Genomic DNA, 18,359 nt, shown 5'->3' on the forward strand with positions numbered 1-18,359 from the left:
ATGCATATAATAAAAAAAAAATACGAGTGCGATAATCCGAAAACACAAAAAATTAAAGAATAACTTATTTTATTATATGACGGTAGCCGGTACGAATGTACGATAATTCAATAATACAAAATTACAAAATAAGTAATGATAATTAAAAATCGTACAATAGTGTATGAATATTGAATAACTTCATTTATTATACGGAATACGAAGTTCGATAATACAAAAAGAATACAATAGTGTATAATGTAAATATGTAATCATGTAATTATTATTGGTTGTCTTCGTCTTCGCCTTCGTCTTCATCTTCGTCTTCGTCTTCGTCTCCTAGAGGTTCAAGTTCATCCGCCAATTGAGTGGATTGAGAAGTATGAGAACTAAAAGAAGTCGACGTTCCTTCATCGTCGTCGTTTTGTGCATAAGTATGATCTTGAGAACGAGTTTCGGCATCCAACCAATCCTTGAAGCAAACACACATTTCAAGTGTTTCGGGTTTTAGTCTTGTTCTTCTATCGTCTAAAACTCTTCCCGACGCACTAAAAGCTCTTTCGGAGGCAACGGATGAGAGTTGGATAGCAAAAATATCACGAGCCATTGCCGACAAAATTGGATGTTTCGCGGCTTGTGATTTCCACCAATCGAGGTTGTCGAGGCCAAACTTCTCTTCATCGTCCATGCCTTTCATGAAGTCGTAACTTAAGTACATTTGCAACTCCGAAACATCGCTTTGTGTTCTCCTAGATGATGATGATTCTGTACCTGAATACTTAGACATCAAGTTAGCAGCTTGTGCAAATAAACCTTTGGCCCGTTTACTTACATTTTTGGATGTTTGAGAAGGGGCAAATCGAGACACGGTTCCAAATTTACTTTCACAAACTCTATATAAAGAAAAAAAACTCATCCGTCACCTTATTTTTAAAAGTTTCAACATTATCTTCAAAATTCATGTTACTATAATAAATATCAATTAATAAAAAGGTGCCATCATATTTTTGTCTAGGATCTAAAATAGAAGCAAAAATATAAATCATAGGAATATCGGTGTAATATTTACGCCATTTTTCCTCCATGGATGGAAGATATCCACGATAAACATGTTGTGATCGGTGTTCCGCAAAAAGTTGTGCAAGTAAACATGCATTGCTAAGAAAAGAATGAGAACAAGGATTATATACAGAAGAAAAATAATGTGTCATACCATATAGTAATTGTAAAAATTGCATATATTTTTCACAATTAACCCAATCATCTTCTAGTAAAGCACATTGTGGAAATTTCATATTATAAAAAAGTGTTAAATGAACCTTGTACTCGATTGCCCGACTCAACATTTCATAGGTCGAGTTCCACCTAGTTGGACAATCCGGTGCTATTTTTATGGTTTTTATCCGTTGTTGCCTGCAAAAACCTTTCCATTCTTGATATCTCATGTTAGAGCTATTAATAGACATAATAGCATTCCTTATTTTGTGATAAAATGGACCAATTGCTTGTGTTCCATCCTTCACACAAGTTAAGAACATGACAAATGCATCTAACATGAAGTACATCTCCATCTAATATAACATCGGTCAATTGGGATTTGACCAAATTCGCACTATATGTCATAGAAGTTGCATTATCGAAAGTCATAGACATGATTTTATCCCTAAGACTATATGCATCAATGGCTTCCATTAAATGATGTGAAATGTTAAGACCGGTATGAGGGTATTCAAGCATTTTGAAATGAATGATGCGTTTTTGTAACAACCACTCATTATCTAACCAATGACAAGTAACACATAAATAGTGAAGTCCGTACCCACCATCCCATGCATCAGCGGTTAAAGAAACTCTACTAGGAAGATTAGCTAATTCATTTACTAATTTCAATTTGTACTCTAAATAAGTCTTCATGGCAGCAGATCGAACGGTTTTTCGGGAGATTTTTTTGTGTTTTGGTTGTAGTGCTCGGTTAATATAGTTGTTGAAGGCATCATTTTCGGCGAAAAGAAAAGGTTGTTCTGCATGTACAATCATTCTCCCAAGTTCATCCCTATCTCTCTCGTAATTGTAAATGAAACCTTGTGGATGGTATTGAGAAATTTTGGGTTGGGTTGGATCACTAGATGGTCCACCACATTTTTTTGTATGTCTAGTAAGGTGTCCCGTCCCTCCCTTGGTATCGGCCGAGAAAATTTTACCACAAGTCCGACACTTGGCTTTTTGTCCATTTTTACTTAATTGATAATGTGCCCAAACTTCACTCTTTCTTTTGGTTTGAGCAAAATCCTCTTCGGTACACCACTCTAATATGTTAGGATTTTGGGTGTTGGGAATTTGGGTGGATGGTTCACTCGACCCGGAGGCTTGTGTTTGGCTACCTTGGGAAGGAGGAGGAAAAGAAAATTCATATTGTTGAAATTGGGTTTGTTGAAATTGGGTCCAAGGAGCCATATCATCCATTTGTTCTTGCCCTCCCGTGTTTTGGGGATGAAAGAAAGGGGTGGAAGTGTTTGGAAAGGGCATGTTAGGGGAGGGAAAGGGCATGTTAGGGGGGGGGGGACATAGGCATTGAAGTGTTTGGGTTTGGTGATTCCCTACGTTTTGACTTGGCTTTTCTAGAGGAGGAGGAAACGTTCGGGTTTGATGCCATGATTAATTAATAATAATAACAATAAAAGTAACAATAATAATAATAATAATAATACAACTAACAATAACAAAGTAACAATTAACAACAATAATAATAACAATAACAATAAGAATTAATTAGTAAGTAGTTTTTATATAAATTAAATTTTTAAAAATAATTATAATAATAGTAGATTACTTGGATCAATGAAATCCCAGGTAGGAGAAGTTAGGAGCGACGTTGTCCAGAGCCCAAGTCCCGCCTTAGACAGATTTCAACAATCCAAATAACCCACAATTAAAATAGAAAGTAGTTTTTATATAATTAAGTAGTTCCAAGAATACAATAATAATAATAATAATAATAATAATAATAATAATAATAATAATAATAATAATAACAAGATTAACAACTAACAATAACAATAACAATAACAATAACAATAACAGATTAAAATAAAGTTGAGTTAGATCTTACAATGACGCTTCAATGCTTTCCCAAATTTATAATTTCTCGAACTTATAATTTCCCGAATTTTTAATTTCCCGAATGTAAATATAACAATTTTTTTTTTGGTAGTAGACTAATAAAAGTAATAATAGTAAAAATGTAAAATTTATAAGAGAGTAGGAATTTTTTTTTTCTTTTCACAAAAAAGAGCAAGATTGTATGATTTGTAGGAATTTGAGAATTGAGAATTTAAGAGTAAGAATATTAGAGAATAAGAGAGAAGAGAAGATTTGATGAATTGTGAAATTTTTGGAGGAAAATATGAGGTATTTATAGGGAATTTGGGTGGGAAAAGGGGGGAAAACTAGCCGTTTTAGAGCTGTTGGAAAACGGCCATAAACGGCTAGATTTCCAACGGTACTCAAGGCATGGGTCGTGCCGTGCCGGGCCGTGCCTGGCCGTGCCACGTGCCGTGCCGGCGGGTCGTGCCAGCGTGCCGGCCCACGTGCCGGCCACCGTGCCACCCGCCATGCCACGTGCCGTGCCCGTGCCAAATTCCAGAAATTTATTCACGGCACGGCCCACGGCCCACAGGTGGGCCGCCGTTCCGTGTCGTGCCGCCACCCGTGCCGTGCCGGAGTTGTGCCGGGCCCGTGCCGCCCGTGTGCCGGCACGGCCCGTGCCCATGTTTAGTTATATTGATGTACTGAGGAGAATATTAGATGCAGCTTTCTAATTCTTTCCTTTTTAATTAAATTTTTAAAAATGAAATTATTGTTGTACCCTTACTAAATTTCTGTAAAACTTACTTAGACAACTACACTAAGGTTATTAACACCCTTAATTTAACTAGATTAAAATAAATACTCCCACCAAAATTAATTCATTCCCCCAAATAACTTTTTAAATTCACCCAAAAAAATTAATATTATCATCATCTTCCCACAATTTTCTGGAATGCAAACCCTAGATCTAATTTCTCTTGTTCACCATTCTTCTTCTCTTCTTCACCCAGCTAATACGGACTGCTCCTCCCTTCACCTTCTCTCTCTAGTAACAAATCTTACCAAAATTGAGTCCCAAACCATGTCGGATCTCACCCCTCTCCACGACGCTTGTGAGTGAGGATGAGCAAGAATCGAGCTACTCAGCGACTTAATCAACTCGATTGAGCGCGGCTCTCCTTCGACTCGTCGTCGCTTCACTTCCGGTGAAATTGGTAACTTTTAGAATGTTCATTCCTTCAGAGCTTTAGGGAAAGTGCTCAGATCTTTTAAGGCCGAGGAGGAGGCCAAGAGAAAAGAAAAGGCTTTAGCTTTCGGCCATGAAAAATTGGTTTCGAAAGAGAAGGTTTCTGGGGGTTCTTCGTCCAGAAAGTCCAGAGTACCGTTATTAGTCCTTAGAAGAATTCATGGTCCCGGCACAAAAATGGTTGATTGTAATACCACGTATTTTTATACGTATTTTATTTTAAATAAGTTTTGTGAAGTATTTAAATAATTCGAAATGAATTATTTATGGCATTTTAATTATTTATTTTAAATAAGTTTGAAAATATTTTTATAAAAGGAAAGTTTTATTTAATAAATTATTTTAATAAGTTGGGATTATTTTAGGAAAGTTTTATAAAAGGAAAACTTTATAAAAGTTAAGTTTTATTAGGAAAGGGATTAGTAGGGATAGAAAGGGAAATTAAGATAAGAAGGGTTTCTAGAGAAAGGGGTATAAATACTCAACATATGGGCAAATTAAACTTTATCCAGAGTGGAAAATACCCAAGGTAAATTTTCTCTCCCTTCTCCTTTATTTTCTTTTTCTTTTTCTTTTTCTTTCCCCTTCCCCTTTTGTTTTGCACGGTCGGACCACCACCACAGCCACCGGCGCAAGCACCAGCAGCCGCAGCGGCACTGGCAGGGTGTGGCAGCAGCCCAGCCGTGCCATGGTGGTTGCTTCTTGCGGCTGTCGAACAAAAAAATAAATTTTTTCTTTTTTTTATTATTCTTTTGTTTTAATCCTAAATCTAATTATTAATTATGGGTTTTGTGATGATTTTATGATGATTGATTATAAGTATGATGCAAATTAATTTTTAGATTTTAATTTTAAGTAAAAAGCCCCAAATTTGAAACCCTAGATTTGTAAATAATTGATTATTGAAGGAATTTGATTTAGGGTGGTTTAAACCTTTAATTTGAGGGTTTTAAAGTATATTTACAACAAGTTTTTATGAATTAATATTGCTGGAAATTTTGTTAGTAAGCTAAAAATTAAGTTTCTTGAAGGAATTTTGACTACCCATTAATTGGGATTAAAAGTAAGAGGTTTTAAATTAATTTTCATCTTTTTTTAATTAAATTATGAGCGATTTAATAAGAGTATATATTGCTGGAAATTTGTGTGGAGTAGATTTTAATGCCATGATATAATTTTGGATTGTAGGAGACTTCCAAGTGAGTTATTTCTGTTAGTCGTGGCGATTTTAAGATCGTATTCAAGGTACGTTCACGTACTTGGTATTTATTTGGTGATGTAGGAACATGCTAGGCTTTGAAAAATTAATTATTCCAAATAGTATCATGATAGCTTTTGATTGAAATTTATTATTTGGTTGATGTTGGTGATTGAATGATGAAGCATGGATTATTTGTGATGAATTATTGAATGAAAATAATTATTTTGGCATGTTGTATATGAATCACACTTTCATTATTGGCATGATAGAGAGCATGTTCAATTAAACAAAATGTTTAATTTGGTTTGGAATATTAAAAGGGAATTTTATTATGGTTCATATAATTTTTATTGATGCTATAAGCATGAGAAAAGAGCTATATAAGTGTCTATGTACACAAGGAATAAATTATATTGTGATGCCTTAGTGCACTTAAGGTGTTTCCAACACCGAGGGATAGGAATTTTGGCGCATTATGCGTTTAAGATGTCTTTGACACCGATATACATTTAAAAAGGGTTCAACATTAAATATTATGTGGTCACTAATTATTCAAGAATTAAATTGGGTTTAATTGTTTGAATAATTATAATGTTTGTTTGTGTTATGGTTTGCTAGTCATCACCAAGTTTAATAATATGTAAATAACGTAAAGTGAAAGAGATTACGCACCAAAACTCTTGGAACGTATATACCTTGAGTATGAACATATGGGGGAGTTATGCGACTTTATATTTGACCATAACTTCTAATGGGAGTACAGGACGCTGTATTTTTCTTTTATTATTATGCTCATGAATTCCGCCACTTACGAGTGGTTATTTTATACTGGCACGCTTAGCTCCCGTGTTAGTACCCCTTTATTGGGGCAGGTTAGGGGGGAAACCGTTTCAATGTGTAATCAATACTAAATGAATCAATTAGATATTTAATTGAGAGTCGTGTTGTATGTCGTATGCTTGTAAACAGGTGCAACGAGGTAAGTTGTGTGTTGATAGGTGATAGCATGTTAGTGTGTTTAATTACGCTTATGTACTCAACATTGCTGATTGTGTGTTTGTATATTTGTTTGGCCTTATCTTTACCTTGACCCTATGATGACCCATTTTTAATGGAGAGTAGTGGAAACAAGTAGGGAGAAGCTTTTCAGGCGATGAAGCATATTAATGATGGGCTTGAGTGAATAGCGAATCATGCTAGTTTCTATGAGTTTATGATATGTTTATTGCTTTAATTATTTTATTATATTATGCTTGTGAGACTAACGCAAATGTTTTAAGTTGGTTTGGTTTTGATAAGGGCCTACGATGGTTCCAAGTTGTAGGTTGATTTCGTTTTACTTTGGTTTGACTTTACTTTTGTTTGGTTGACTTTTTAATTTGATTGGTTTTTGAATATTTTTAAAGATAGTCTTCCGCTGTGTGTCCTTGGTAGTTTCCTTAGCCGTTTTCACGGTGGCGGTAATGTCTTAGATTTTCTTATTTTGGGTTTTAAAAAGAGCAAAAGTGGTATTTTAAAGGAAAGGAATTTCTAGGGTGTTACATTGATAGTGTTGAAAAGGAGGAACGTAAGGCTGCCTATGTTAATGTTGATAACAATGAACAAAAAATGTGGGGATAAGCGAGTCAAATCTGGATACCGTCCGCCTCAATGGGTCCTCAGCATAACAGTTTCAAAACACTTTATTATGTTTATTTTCATGCTCGATGACTTTGATGGTAATTGGTTGCTTGATGTTGGAGATTGTTTTTGCATTTAATGGTTGCTTAATGATTATAATGGTTATTGGTTGCTTGATGATGGTTATTGGTTGTTGATTTGGGAATAATTTCATGATGATAAGTGGAAAAAAAAAATCTAATTTGGGTGATCAAATAATCCAGATTTTGGTGTTACAAGTATAATCTTGGTTGACAAAATTGATTCATTGTTTGTGCGAGTTTTCTGATAAGAAATTTGAATTGACTACATGTAGAGTTTACAAATTGCAATTGCTGTCGTCTAAACATTGTAGTCAAAAGGTATTGTTTTCAAATTACTATGTGTTAGTCAATTTGATTACCCGAATATAGTATAGTTGTCAATTTGGCTAGCTATGCTATGTTCTCTAGTTGCATATTCTTTTAGTGGTTTGTTATGTGTTTGAGTTATGTTTGCCTGTGAGTCCCTTGGTGGATGCCTATTAGTGGTTTGTTGGTCACAATGACAATTATTGAGGGATGTGGTTGATGGATGATGGGAAAATGCCGTATTTTCCATTAAAAGTCATGATGCCTCTTGTGTTTGTATGTGGCCTTGAAATAAGAGCTTTAAACATAGCCTTCAATTTAAACCTTCTCGATTTTTGATATCTATAAGGATTTTCTTCGTTAGGAAGAAACGAAAACCTCCTCTCTTTGGGGTTTAAATTAAACCACTTCTCATCTATATAGATGACATTCCATATCGATGAATGTTGGATATGCTCTTGGTCCTCTTTGCACAATGTGTGACAACACCCATTTAATCTTTGCTACATTGTGGTTTTCTGTTAGCTTTGGATGATTATTGCTTGTGTGGGTTCTCAAAATTCCCCATTTTTTCATTAGATGCAGCCTTGAGGGTTGCAACGTAACTTCTTTCGATTGTCCTCAAACGAATTGAAGAGGCACTGGTTGCAGCTAAGGGTATTCAGATCCGGGTACCCGGATTTTCGCGTACCTGAAAACCCGGGTATCCGGATCTTCGGGTAGTTCAAAACTCGGCCCATGCCACGACCTGAAAAAACCAGGTTCCCGGAATTTGGGTACCAGATATTCTCGAGTTGGGTCAAAGGGTACCCGGTTTTTCATACTCACTTTTTTTTTATGAAAAAAAAAAAACTTGAATGCCAATTTCACTGAAAATTTTATAGTAGTCGTTTGAAATATGACTATTATAATATTTTAATAATTATATAGTTCATAATTAACGTATTTTTATCCAAGTAATTAATTATTTTACTTTATTTCTACTATAAAATATTATTATTAATATTTTTTTAATTTATCAAGTTTTTAGTTTTATTTATGTAATTTTTACTCTTATTTTATAATTTCTCGAAAAATATTTATTTTATGTAGGATTAAAATTTTCAAAAATTATATTTGCATTGTAAAAATTAGAATACTAATTGTGTTCAATTTATAGTGTGAAAAAATAGATCGCTCATATTATTTTTTATTAAAATAATAAGGTAATCATATTTCGAACGACCGCTATAGAAACATCCAAATTTCATACAGAGAAGCAGTTCCTCTAATTTCTTAATTGCAAAACAGCATAAATTAAGTTTAAAAAACAATTAAAAAGCAAAATAGTCTTCACTGTTCTATAACAAAATAATCGTGTACTCCCACAATAAAAAAGCAATATACTCAATGATTTTGATTGTTGGCTCACAAGTACACGCTAAAATCCAAAAAAATTGAAGAAAGCTTCCAAAGTTGCAACACTTCATCATATACTTTAACAAAGGCAAACACCATTAACAATTACAAAATGAACATCTTGTACTTGCGGTTGTCGTTGTAGTGGTCAATAGGAATTCTCACGGTGGGAGATCTTTCTCGCGGTGGCTATTCTCGGTCGCCACTTTGATTTGTTGGGTTGATGAATTCTATTCTCTCGTGTGGTGGGCGATAGTCATGTAAGTGAGATGAAGGGAACGGATAGAGAGATGGATGAAAGGGGACGGAGAGAACGAGATAGACAGAGATGAAGGGGGTAGGGAGAGAAAGATGAAAGAGAGAGAATGTATGGTGGCTGCTAAAGCCTAAAGGGGAAGTGGGGAACATAAAACCCTAAATGGTTTGTACAGCAATATAATAGTAAAAAAAAAAAATTAACGGGTCAGCGGGTACCCGTTTAGTACACAAAGCAGCCCATGACCTGACCCGCCAGACTTCTTTTATACAGGGTCGGGTACCCGACCCGGTTATTTTAAAATAAAATTAAAAATACCCGCCTAAAATCTACCGGGTCGGGTTAACCAGGTCAGGTATTTTTGAACACCCGCAATTGTAGCCATTCTGCTGAGTATTCTCTTACCTTTGGGCCTGTTTTCCCTAGCTGCTTAGTCCTGACATCAACCAGAGCCCTATTTCTCTTTGTTTGATTAAATCTGCATAAATTTTTATGATAGTAGAGTTGTGCACACCATAATCTGCTGCTAGTTTCGCTTTTGCTTCTATAGGGAGATTGTTATCTGTTTGCAATTTTGCATTGCTAGCATGGTTTCTATGAGATGCCTTTTGTGTTCAAATTCATTTTGGGTTTAAGCCTATTCCTTTGATCAATCTCTTCATGTTGGTTGTTTGATTGCTCCATTTCTTCCTCCATTATAATCTGAGCAATACTAAAAGAATCAGAGTCTTCCTTTTTCTATTTTTTTTTCTTTTTTTTTTTTTTGTTTGATGTTGATAGATTGGTGATGAATAAAAAGGCTGGAAGAAGTGAACTTGCTCTACCTTTTGCTGTTGTCTCTCTTCCCGTACTCTGATGCTGCTGCTGATGTTAATAAAGATGGTTTATTTTCTTTTTCTTTCTTTTTTTTTAAAATTTTTTTAAGGACTGAATTAATGTAAGCTGTAATTTGTAGGATATGTGTGTTTGGACCATTCTAACTGGTGTTGTAAGAATTTATGGTATACAATGTGGTGGTTGACAATGAATTCATAAGGTGAGTTCAAAATTTAATGTGGTACTTTATAGGGTAAATGAAAAAGGGTGAAAATTTTGAATGTGGAAAATTCTAAGTTTGGGAAATTTTAGATGAAATTTAGGAGGGAAACGTATCCACTTCAAACTTCAGCTAAAATTTCCCACAAAAAGCTCTTTGGTGCTTTTTTGTGTCCCAAAAAAAAAAAAAAAAAAAAAAAAAAAAAAAAAAAAAAGATTTCAATTTCAGAATTTTAATTCTTAGAATTCAATTCCAAAATATTTGTTGGGGAAAGAATAGAAAACATAAACCCTAGCCTCCTTTTCTCTCTTCTCTCTCCTAAACCTAGTCTCCATTGTCAATTTTCAAGGGGCTTCCATCGGATTTCACCGGTGGAAAGCCCCAATCTTTATTTTCTTTTAAGCCTTTTGTTTTAGGTTACAATAATGTCTCCCTCGAAAGAAAGGGTTTATCTCCTTCGAAAGACAAGGTTTTTTCGATCTCCTTCGAAAGACAAGGTTTTTTCGATCTCCTTCGAAAGACAAGGTTTTTCGTACTCCTTCGAAAGACAAGGTTTTATTTGTGCTTAATTTGGTCTCCGGTTGTGCGGGGCTACTATTGATTAGGGCTCGGATTCGGGTTACGGAATCAGCACAAGAATTAACTTTCTTACAAAATTGTGAAGCGACGACGAATCCACTCAAAAAGTTGTATGAGACAACGAATCGAGAATATGCCGAATTGTTATATTTATGTATTTGGATTCTTAGCCCTTCCCCGATTAATTCTTGTTTGATTTTGTTAAATTCGTTTTCATTATCGTTCATTGTCAATTGTAGATGCCGTATGGCTTATATTAATGAAATTTAGTGTCCTTTGGGACTTCTTTCAAAAAAAAAAAAAAAAAAAAAAAAATATTTGTTGGGAAGTAGTAGAATTTCAATTCCTGCATTTCAAATTCCATCTGATCTATGAAGAAGAATAGATTTTCTACTGATATTTGACGATAATTATAGTTGAACGTTTAATTATCGTCAAATTCTTCCACACACACACACACACACACCAAAAAAAAAAAAAAAAAAAAAAAAAATTCAATTTTATGCTATTTTATTAATAGTGTTCTCTATTTAATTATTAAATTGCAGTTTGATTGTTTTATAAAATCAAAGCTTCTACTTAAGATTATAACCCTAATTTTTTCCCCAATTTGATTAATAGAATGAAAATCATGAGTTTACCTTCCAAATTAATGAAGAAGCATCTTAATTTAGATGCAAATAAGCTTTATAACTTGAATCTTGCTTCAATCGAGCAAAACAATCTTGTAAACAACAAGATTTGTATCAAAACTGTTCAAATAATGATGTATTTTAGGGGGGGTCGCTGCGCGGCAACAGCTCTGCTACAATGGTTGTGACAGCGGAGGTGGCTTAGGCGGCGTTGCAATGGCGCTTGGTGATTGGACGTGGTGATTGAACCGCTGAAGTATTTAAGCGATGGTAGCAACTAGCAGCAGAGCTGTGATAATTGAAGGCAATGCCGCAGTGGTGGTGAGAGAAAGAGGAATTTGAAATTACGTCAATTGTATTAGAATTTCAAATCCTTGAACCTATAGTTATGTTTGTAAGGGTTTGGATTTGGGCTAAATACAAATCCAAATACTTGAGTTATCCAAACAACTTATTTGGCCCAATTCCAGGATTTCAAATGAAATCCTTAAATCCAAACAGAAAATACTGAAATAACGATTGAAGAAGGATTAGTGAGGGTGAAATCGTAATTTACTTAGACCGTAACGACCACCATGACCATGAGAAGGGTTAAATGCGCATATATTTTGAACTAAATGTGCATAACTTTTATACTAAATGTGTATAATTTATTTTTGACCTGCTACTTTTTTTCAAGTTTATGGAAAAACTAAAATTTATGCACATTATGCACAAATAGTCAATTAATATGCTCATTGAATTTCGATCAAAATTTTTTTGCACTTTTTATTCAAAAAATATGCACATTTAATGGACAAATTATGCACATTTAATCCTTCTCATTTTAAGAAACTTCTCCCACTAATCCCTTGACACATCATCTTGGTTTAAAATTCAAATTCTCTCCTTTTATTCTTAACTTTCCCATATTTTGACAATGATATGTGTTAGGATATTATTAGCTTTCTCATTTTCTCATTTCTCATTTAATTAGACAAATTTGTAACTTTACCTTTCTCCTCTTTTTTTCTTAAATAGCTAAAATCTTATGTACTTTTTCCCATGCAACTGATGGCCATATTGCAATATTAAAGTAATGTAAGAAATTATCCTCTATAAGCGTAACATTTTAGGACAGTTGATTAAGAATACAAGCATCAGCATGTACTAATGTACTATGGGCTAGAGGGAGTATAAAATTGCCCTAATATTTGTGGTATTTTTCCTTTCCAAAAAATTATTAAAAATGGAAAACAATAAAAATAAAATAAAATTGGTGTCTTCAACTGATCGAATCGAAAATTTCTTTTCAATTACCTCAATTACATTAGAAGATAACTCTTCAATATGGACACCCATGTTCCAAAGGACCTTGATGTCTTTATTTTTTTGTGGTTATTTACGACACATTATCATACAATCTGGCACAGTTACAACAAATTGTCTCACTTTCTGCAATCTGTAGATATTTGATGCTTTAGCAACTTGTTGTCTAACTACCTTAAAGCTGAAGGGCTTGTAGCACCAGTCAAAATTTTCTTTCTGCTTTTATCTTTCTCCGATGATGCAGCAAATAATAAGAGTGGTCTGTATTGAGTGCGGGGAACCATCCATCCCAACCATAGGATGGTCCAAAGTATCCGAACCAAATTAGATTTGTGTAGTGTATACACTTTATCGTGATTGAAGGAATTGAAGAATAAGACAGGACAAAGACTAGAAAGGGACCAGAGTGCACTCAAATCTTTGTTAGCCATAAAGATGGGCACGGACCGTGCCAGCACGCGGGCGGCACGGGCCCGACACGATTTCGGCACGCGGGCTGCACGGCATGGCGGCCCACCTGTGGGTCGTGGGCCGTGCCGTGAACAAAAAACTGGGAATCGACACGGGCACGGCACGAGACACGGCGGGCGGCACGGTGGCCGGCCCGTGGGTCGGCACGCCGGCGCGGCATGTCGGCACGACACGTGGCACGAGGGAACGACACGTGGCACGGCCGGGCACGTCACTCATAATTTTTTTTTATTATATGTATTGTTGTTTTTTTGCTAAATTAATAGAATTATTTATATAAACTTAAACATAATTAGATAAATAATTTATATAACCTTAATTAAAATAAAGTTGTTCAAAACAAAATATATTAACATTAACATAAACATAAATTAATAACATTATTTATACAAAATTAAATTGTACTAATATATATATATATACATATATATATATATATATATATTAAAAAGAAAAAAAAAAAGGAAGTGAAACAACCCAAATTCTTTGACTTGCCGTGGGCTGGGGTGTGCTAAATTTAGGCACGGCACGACACGGCCCGTTTCCCATCTTTAGTTAGCCATCTCTCCACTTCATACAACTTAATTGCAACTTGCAACTTGAAAGTGAAACAACCCAAATTCTTTGACTTGAACAAACCAGAGTAACTATGACCATGTCAGTTTGAGACTTTGAGAACTAGGTCATGCTATGAATTAGAGGCCTCTGATATCAAGAAAGGTATGCATTAGGTTAAACTCATGTCCAGCCACAGCCTCAACAATTCATCACAACTGGACATGCCAACAAAGAATAAGCAGGTCAGTATCATTCTACCTAGTTATTAAAAAGCTGAAGTGCTGATACTTCTCATTTGCATCATGTAGTCAGCCGAAAAATATGTTACCTCAACTCTACATTTTATGGTATGTAAATGTGTTGGACACTCATTCAACAAGACTATGAGAGTGGAATCCTTGCCTTCGACAACTCAATTTTCACCTCAACTCCTCAACAAATGTAAAAGGTGAGGGAAAAGACAATAGAGAGCTTCTGTATATCATACAAGCTTTAAAATTAGAGATGAAGACTTTTAACTATAACTTGCAAGAAGCTGAACACATTAACTTCAAATGTGTTTAACCATATACAATGGGAAAAGCTTGTACAAATGTCTCTGAATGGAAAAAGTGTTATATGAATGTTGTATCTTCACATATGCCTCCAATTTGTTGTGTCCAAAACTTTGAGCCCTATGATATCCAAGACTAGGAAATGTACCGAAACTGACACTCATACCCAATGCCAGTGGCATATTTGAGATTTTTGAAGTGCACGGCATGTTCCAGATTTTTCTGACTTTATTATAGAGAGATATTTTGGAAAAAATACACCTGATACTAGATCATTAGCTCAATCTAGGAGAATGGACAATGGTTATTCCATAACCAGCAACACCCCATCCCAATACGATTCATATCAATATCAACATCACACCAGTCAATTGCAGAACAGGGTCTCAGAAATAGCCAAATTACTGAGTATTTTTAATAACAAGACTCAAGTTCCAAACAAAATCATACCAAAGTTTGAGTAAAAATAGTACCTATCCTTGTACACTACTTCAGTTGAATTACAGGTCACAAAATGTTTAAAATTAGAGCGTCTAACTTGCAAAAGTTCACCATTATAATTTATCAGATTTCACCCCCTCTCCCTCTTTTCAACAGAAATAACAGAGAAACGACATGAACACAGACTAAAAACATTCATTCACATAAATTCTCGTTTTCCACATAACAATACATCTATACACTGGGAATTTCAATTGGCTCTATATCCATATTGAACCACTATTTTCACTAACCTGACACCTACGTGTTTAACACTCAGGCATAGCCCCATAATCAACCAAAACCACCACCACCGGCATGAGCCCAGCAATACTCAATCTTCACAGAGCGATGCCATAAGTTCACGAGGGTAATCCCAAATTGGGAGATTAAAGTAATGTTCTTTTACCTTCTCCTCCTGGGCATTGCACAAGGACTCTGCTATATCACAAAGTTGCTCAAAGCTGTGTATTATTGCTTCCTGTGCTTCAACCTTAAAACACACAAAACATCCCCAAATTTAGTTGTAATCCAAATACAATGATAGAATATTCTGCAATAACACTACTAGCACAAACCCACATCACAAACACAAACCAAATTCCTCCAAATTACCAAAAATTCATTTGGTAATTCCCTAATGTTGAAGGTCTATATTCAATTATTACCATCTCAAAGCAATTTTAATTCCAAATTTCTATCGAAATTACACATTTTAATACTCCAATAACCAAATTATAATAATTTAATCTACCAAAACTTCTTCAAAACCTAAAAATCTCAACCCTTCAAATTCCAAAACTAAATATCTCACACTACTAAATTTGAAATTGAAAAATTCAAACAATAAGCTAGGTTTAACCATAGAAAAAGCAATCACAAATTAAAAGGCATAAAACCACGAATTATTGAATGGTTACCTGCAAAAGAAGCTCATCGACCAAAGACCCAGAACATTTTTCGACTGAAACAACAGATTCAGACCCTTTACCACCCATTTCAAGAACCTTCCCACCTTCTCCCTCCTCGTCATCTTTCTCCTTAACCTGTTCAAGCTTAGATTTAACACTATCTTCCATTGTCTTTAAGGTGTTCGACAAATTGTCCCAGAGACAAATTTCGGTTTGATATTTCTCCTTTAAGTTGCGCAAAGTTGCAAGTTTTTTCTTCCTTCTTTGCTTGAGTTGAAGAGCAGGATCTGGTACGGGATCTGGCGCACGAGGGAAGGAAAAAGGGTCGATGCGACGCTTCTTGCGCTTGTAGACGAAGCCATCGTCGTTGACGATTTCCCAGTCTTCGGGATCCCAGAAGGTTGTAGGAGTTGTGGTGGAAGCCGCCATTGATGAGAGCGGGAAAGAGCTTACACGCTGCTTAATAAAATGGTTGTGATTCGTTCTGTTCCATCAGTACGCACTTTCGAGTTTTGTACGAGTTATTTTTTACTCCGTTTTTTTTTTTTTTGAAAAATTATCAACAATAACATAACTCCTTTTTTTTTTTTTTTTTTTTTTTTGAAAGAATTCCTAAAGGACAATAATATAACCCTTTTAAGTTATCTTCTAATACCGAAAAAAAAAAATGTTGTGTCTAAAAATAAAACCACCTTTTTATGAGGACGCCCCCATTAATATATTTGATAAACTTTGGACGTTTATATTGTTAACTTGGCTTCTGACTGGTGTCTGACATTGTAGGCTAAGGATGATATGGTGGCTAGGTGATTCCACGCAGGGTAACTATTCTTGCCTCATTGATGGGGTATATGGCCATCGTTAACTAACGTTGACTCCAACAATGTTGAAATTTATTAAGTAGTTGGAGGTTGAGGGTTTTTGTCGGCACCTTTTAAAGGCGCTACTCAGCTCCTCGCATAGGGTTCGGAGGAGAAGGAGTGCGAGGTCTGGTTAGCGTGAGCCTTAGATTTTTTATGCCTATCGGCTTCGCCATGCCCGTTGAAATCCTATCTGTTGTAAGTGAAGTTAATTATGAAAGTATTTGAATCAATTTTTTGAGTACTGTAGTTTAGTTGGATATATAATTCGGTAATCGTCATTAATTAGTAGGCTGAAGGGAGAAAGGCTAATAAGTGTGAGTGTAAGGCTATGATATATGCAGGCCGTTGTAGTCAAGATGATTGGGTAATCAGAAAAGTGGAATTGGAACATTTGAACCATTCCCCTAAACCTGATGACGCACAACTTGTGAAGGAGTACCGAATGACGAAATTAACGTCAACGGTAAGGAGAAAACTGTTGCATTTCTTTGATGAGGGCGTACCTGTAATACCCCGTATTTTTATGTATTTTTTATAAAGTATTTAAGTATTAATAAAATGTATTGTTAAGGGCTCAAGTATTTTAATTAAATATTTTAAAGGGTTAAAGTATTTTAAGTATAAGGTTTTATAAAAGTAAAATATATTTTGGACCAAACGTTTATTAATTATTGGGTAATGTAAATTATTCCTACATACTCTTATTGGAATAACCCATTCCAAAACCCATAACTTAAGCCCTATCCCATAACTTAAGCCCACATTTTTATAAGCCCAAATTTAACCCTACACTCCCTACTCTATAAATACACCATGAATCCCCAAAAATTTCCCACACAAAAAGGTTAGTCTTATTTTCTTTCTCCTTTGTTTTATTAATTTGTGGTTTTGATTTTATTGTTTGAAATTAATTTAAGGAAAAATTGGTGAAAATAATCCCAACTTTAAGGCATTTACTTTTAATAATCCCAACTTTAGATTATTATTGAATAATCCCAACTTTAGGGGGTATTCGCTTTTATTGGTCCCAACCGGTAAACCAACCTGTTATAACAGGTTATGGGACACATGTCGCAACATAATTGGTAAAAAAATATATGATATATATTAAAAATTAAAAATTAAAAATAAAAAACCAAACAGCCTACACCGCCCACAATTCGCCTGCCCCCTTCCAACCGCCTACACTCCGGCAGCCCCCTCCCCACCGCCCACAATCCGACAACCGCTTTCCCCAAGCCCCGCCCGTCGGAAACCCCCCTCCCCACCCCTTTCAACCACCAAAACAACCCCTCTTCCCCTGCACCGCCCTGATTCCCACCCCTACCCCCCAAAACCCTCCTAATAAACCATCCCCTCCCCTTTCCCCCACCCCAAAAACCACCCATTACCCTTTCCCCAACGCTAATAAACGTTGTTCAGGGCTAGGCAAGGGAGAAAGATGGTTTTCGGGGTGAAGGGAAGGGGATAGGTGGTTTTTTGGGATAGTTTTCGTGGGTGTGTTGTGGGAATCGGGGCAATTTAGGGGAAGGGGGGCTGTTTCGGTGGTTGGGAGGGGTGGGGAGGGGGTTTTTCGACAGGCTGGGTGTGGGGAGAAAGATTGCCGGAGTGTGGGGGTTGGGGAGAGGGCTGCCGGAGCGGGGTTGGGGAGGGGTGGCGTGATGGTTTTTCTTTTTCAAAAAAAAAAAAATCTTTTTTTTTCTTTTTTTTTAGCCTTTTTCAACCAATTAAGTGGTGCCATATTTATTTAAAACAAATAAATATATATATTACCTGTTTGACAGGTTACCG

At 35.5% G+C, this 18,359-nt stretch overlaps 1 protein-coding gene across 1 annotated transcript; it reads right to left on the reverse strand.

Moving 5' to 3' along the window:
- Window positions 1–14,848: 14,848 nt before the first annotated feature.
- On the reverse strand, window positions 14,849–16,203 carry LOC145563932 (uncharacterized). The gene is made up of 2 exons (XM_081624320.1): window positions 15,715–16,203; window positions 14,849–15,287 (listed from the first exon to the last, which is right to left on the reverse strand). The coding sequence occupies exons 1-2, from the start codon at window positions 16,132–16,134 to the stop codon at window positions 15,129–15,131; spliced, it is 579 nt and encodes a 192-aa protein (XP_081480446.1). The 5' UTR covers window positions 16,135–16,203; the 3' UTR covers window positions 14,849–15,128.
- Between the last annotated feature and the right edge of the window lie 2,156 nt (window positions 16,204–18,359).

This window comes from Chenopodium album, chromosome 10 (assembly GCF_948465745.1).
Source record: "Chenopodium album chromosome 10, dcCheAlbu1.1, whole genome shotgun sequence".
In the NCBI taxonomy this organism is placed as follows: domain Eukaryota; kingdom Viridiplantae; phylum Streptophyta; class Magnoliopsida; order Caryophyllales; family Amaranthaceae; genus Chenopodium; species Chenopodium album.

Excerpts from the sequence above, each read along its gene's own strand:
- LOC145563932 (XM_081624320.1), bottom strand. The coding sequence starts at position 16,134 with ATGGCGGCTTCCACCACAACTCCTACAACCTTCTGGGATCCCGAAGAC. Across the intron at positions 15,288-15,714 it reads TCGATGAGCTTCTTTTGCAG|GTTGAAGCACAGGAAGCAAT; the intron begins GTAACCATTCAA and ends GTGTGTTTTAAG.